At 35.5% G+C, this 4791-nt stretch overlaps 1 protein-coding gene across 1 annotated transcript in view; it reads right to left on the bottom strand.

Moving 5' to 3' along the window:
- LOC142112135 (uncharacterized) overlaps positions 1–4791 on the bottom strand; it is a 5576-nt gene extending 785 nt beyond the window's left edge. The window contains exons 1-7 of the mRNA XM_075193968.1: positions 4581–4791; positions 4253–4460; positions 4031–4168; positions 3808–3941; positions 3105–3341; positions 2772–2965; positions 2381–2629 (exon numbers count right to left, since the gene is read on the bottom strand). Coding sequence (XP_075050069.1) covers positions 2381–2629; positions 2772–2965; positions 3105–3341; positions 3808–3941; positions 4031–4168; positions 4253–4258 — 958 coding nt within the window. The 5' untranslated portion in view covers positions 4259–4460; positions 4581–4791. The remainder of the gene's footprint in view (positions 1–2380; positions 2630–2771; positions 2966–3104; positions 3342–3807; positions 3942–4030; positions 4169–4252; positions 4461–4580) is intronic.

Raw genomic sequence — 4791 nt, 5'->3', positions numbered from 1 at the left:
TGATATGAATTCTTTTACATCCTGTTGCAATAGGATTTTATGTATAAAAAACATATCTAAAACACCATGCCAAGCTGTCGGTAAAGGACATACAAAGATATGAATTCATACAAAGATATGAATTCTTACAAATATATGAATTCATACAAAGATATGAATTCATACAATGATATAAATTCTTTTACATCCTGTTGCAATAGGATTTTATGTATAAAAAACATATCTAAAACACCATGCCAAGCTGTCGGTAAAGGACATACAAAGATATGAATTCATACAAAGATATGAATTCTTACAAATATATGAATTCATACAAAGATATGAATTCATACAATGATATGCATTCTTTTACATCCTGTTGCAATAGGATTTTATGTATAAAAAACATATCTAAAACACCATGCCAAGCTGTCGGTAAAGGACATACAAAGATATGAATTCATACAAAGATATGAATTCTTACAAATATATGAATTCATACAAAGATATGAATTCATACAATGATATGCATTCTTTTACATCCTTAGAAATTCGTTCGATATGATTTTATGTCTAAAAAAACATATCTAAAACACCATGCCAAGCTGTCGGTAAAGGACATACAAAGATATGAATTCATACAAAGATATGAATTCTTACAAATATATGAATTCATACAAAGATATGAATTCATACAATGATATAAATTCTTTTACATCCTGTTGCAATAGGATTTTATGTATAAAAAACATATCTAAAACACCATGCCAAGCTGTCGGTAAAGGACATACAAAGATATGAATTCATACAAAGATATGAATTCTTACAAATATATGAATTCATACAAAGATATGAATTCATACAATGATATGCATTCTTTTACATCCTTAGAAATTCGTTCGATATGATTTTATGTCTAAAAAAACATATCTAAAACACCATGCCAAGCTGTCGGTAAAGGACATACAAAGATATGAATTCATACAAAGATATGAATTCTTACAAATATATGAATTCATACAAATATATGAATTCATACAATGATATGAATTCTTTTACATCCTGTTGCAATAGGATTTTATGTATAAAAAACATATCTAAAACACCATGCCAAGCTGTCGGTAAAGGACATACAAAGATATGAATTCATACAAAGATATGAATTCTTACAAATATATGAATTCATACAAAGATATGAATTCATACAATGATATGCATTCTTTTACATCCTTAGAAATTCGTTCGATATGATTTTATGTCTAAAAAAACATATCTAAAACACCATGCCAAGCTGTCGGTAAAGGACATACAAAGATATGAATTCATACAAAGATATGAATTCTTACAAATATATGAATTCATACAAAGATATGAATTCTTACAAATATATGAATTCATACAAAGATATGAATTCATACAATGATATGAATTCTTTTACATCCAAAGAAATTCTTTCGATATGATTTTATGTATAAAAATCAAAAATTTACCTATTACATGATCGTGCCATGCTGGCACAGATATCTGTGAAAAGCCAGAGTGATGGAAGGGTGCAGATCCCTATTTTATTATACAAAGTCCTTTACCAACAGCTTGGCAGGGTGCTTTAGAAACTCACCCACCTGGACACTCATACCTGGTCCAGGCCTATGCGGGGACACCCTAACAACTCTCCATGAAGGGGGGTGACAGAATAGCACAGAATAGAACGGTGCAGCTCCCTGTGTAAACTGACAACAATCATCTTGTGTCTCAACACCCCAGGATATTCTGAAACACAAATATGGTTTAGAGAGATTTTTTTTTACAATCGTACATGATTATTTTACCTATTATATTATTCATCAGGGACAGATATGATCTTTTCAGGTATGTTAAACAACTATATCAGCTTTAATAAACGTGATGTTTCTCTGCAATATCTGAAAAGCTGCGGGATATCAAGATTCTTTACTTTAGTTTATGTGCTCAAAGAATAAGTCAGTTCGGGTGAAAATCTCTTTATTTTTTAATACATTATTAACAATAACAGATAATAAAAATGTTAAACATATGCAAACAGAGCAAAATAATCAGAACAAATGGGGCAGCTGGCCAATGTCCACTATTATTATTCAACACTATACTTTAGCTCATGCTTAGCAGGAATGTCTTTTGCAGCTACCAGGAGAACTCCAAATTTCTTAGAGTATGATGTGAAAACATTAAAATTCTTGCGACTTCTCTGCATGAAGTGTAACAGAGGCTCTGTGTGACATGAACATGCTGTGTTGATGCACCATGATTTGCCTTTAGGGTCTTTGTAAAAAAAAAAGGGCCTTAGAGCCCTCTTCAGTTGTTTTCATTATTCTTCCTTCTCTGCCACTCATTTTGTCCCCATGTAAGTCACAGATAACTTCACCCTTCAAGAAAACTCTCCGTGTTGTGACTCTCCTGACTCTGCTTTCTGCATCTGTGCAACATTTTAGTCCTTTCCAATGTTGCAAATGGGTATCGTCTCCAAGGACCTTACAGTCTTTCCAGTGCTTCATCGACTTTGGCTTCCAGGCCTCTACCAGGAGATTGACCTCAGTATCCTTATGTTTCCATTTCTTTTCCTGAATGTACTGGGTCAAGGTGGTAACTGATGGTCTCCTTGCAGGAAAGGCTCCTGTGGAATAATAAAAAAAAACTAAACATTAGTTTGTATTACGTGTTGTAATGGGTTAGACAAGCACACATGTGCAACACCATGTACATTTGTTTGAAGCTAATCACCTACAAATCTGATAATGTCCTGTAGTTATACTTACTGATCACATGCTTTACTCTGATCTTATGCTGCCGGTCTCTCCATTGCTTTCTGCAGTAATGCCAATGTGACGGTGATATGCGTCTGCAGTCACGTGACTTTGGCACACGTCCCTCGAGTGTTACAGGGAACTCTCCCAGCAGCTTCTGGAAGGCGTCTTTCCTCGGTGTCCCTACAGAGGCTTGAAGACCTTCCCTGTTTGGAAACAGAACCGGAGATGTATAGTGAAAATGACGGAAGAAATAGTGAATTATAACAAACGCGATTTAGACACAGGAGATAAAAGGTGCAGCCATGGAGAATGTACTGATGTCAGGAAACAGAAGGGACTCACCTTGAACTGCTTGGTCTGGTCTCCTCTGGGTCACTTCGCTTTCCAATATCTCTCACCAATATTGAGCCATGACATATATTATGCAAAGTATTCTGCCTGTAATGACTGTTTGCAGACAAAATACTGTGTGACAAATAATTGGAGATGAGACACTTCTCAATATCGGAGTACTCAGCTAATGTCCAAGTCTCACAGGCCTGCCGAGCCATCTGACTGGTCACATTTGGCAGCTTATGCCTAAGAAGTGTTAGATAGAAAGATATATTAGTGTTTACAACAAATAAAGGTGTGCAGGCAGTGACATAGGGAGTGCAACACTGACACAGAGTAAATACAAATAATAAACTAATATATATAACTACAAGCTGGACAGTCAGTGAGGCCAATTATCCACTGATTATGTGCCGAGTATGTTACAAGGACTGTACTGGACTGCTCGGTATGTGCTAATGTCACTATGTACAGGGCTGTGTTATGTGTTGGGGCAGATAATGTGCAGGTTTCTGATCAGCAGCTGGTGACAGTATGTTGTATTGTGTATTGTTATATATAGTGCAACTAAACATATGTAGATGTGTAATACCACTTTATACATTGTGTATAATAAGATCATCAATGTAAAGTGTAGGTAGAACATTACTGCTGCCATGAACTGCACTATTAGTACTGTACGAACGTCTATTATCTACCAGACTGCACTTACAGATTATGAAAACGGCGAAGATAGACAGAAACATTGTAAATTTTCAATCCCGATGTCGATATAAAAAACGTTTCCTCGGGTGCATCTTCGTTTATCATGGAAGGTCGAACTTTGGTGTAATAAGTGTCGAACCACTAGGGAAAAATAAAGATCTGTTAATAATCAGTACAGCAAGAATTCTCCATATAGTAACTCAATCTGTAACTTTGATCTAATAACACACCCTTTCTTCTTCTTCTGTGAGTGCGAATGTGGCCACTTGTGTAGCAGTTTTGTGATGCTTCACTCCTACAACAACAAGCTTTTCAGAGGTTCCCTCCGATGTGAAGTTGTGAGGAACCCTCTTGTGCCATTCCTCAACCTAGGAATATGAAGATATAACATCAACATTAAAGACCACTTTTATATTTTAAAGTTTAAGTCATCAACATCCAATAGTACTTACAGTCATATTAGCAACCACTCCAGGTCTTTGCAGATGTTTCAGAATGAGCAAAGCCTCCAGGTAGTAGAGAATGTTGAGCTGATGTTTGACAGTTAGTGTTTTAGCAGTAGAAGCACGATGGATGCAATTCAAAAATTCTGGTTTTGCAACCTCCAGTAGCCGGCGGCAGTCCTCTGGCTGCAAGGAATCTGTCGTCAATGTGTTAAACCTGCAGATCATATAAGAAAAATGTGGATTAAAAATGAAGTAAATTGAAAAGTCACAAATTAGTGTAGCAAGAATACTATAAAGTCAAAACCTAAATGTCATTCATGTTTATTGATCTCACCTTTTGACGACCCTTTCCTTTGATACGCCTTTGCTCAGTTTTTTCCAAATTGCATTCGTTACGTTGAGAAAATGGACGCAGGCTTGAAAGAGCGGTGGATCATTTGCTGCCACATTGGTGGCTGTTGTTTTATAACCAATAAATCTCCTCAAATTTCTTAGATAATTAAATATTGTTTTGTTACAGAGACCCAGTTCTCTTAGTTTATATA

Source organism: Mixophyes fleayi, unplaced genomic scaffold (assembly GCF_038048845.1).
Source record: "Mixophyes fleayi isolate aMixFle1 unplaced genomic scaffold, aMixFle1.hap1 Scaffold_100, whole genome shotgun sequence".
In the NCBI taxonomy this organism is placed as follows: domain Eukaryota; kingdom Metazoa; phylum Chordata; class Amphibia; order Anura; family Limnodynastidae; genus Mixophyes; species Mixophyes fleayi.
Note: the sequence above shows the minus strand (reverse complement) of the source record. Positions and strands in the feature narration are given on the sequence as shown.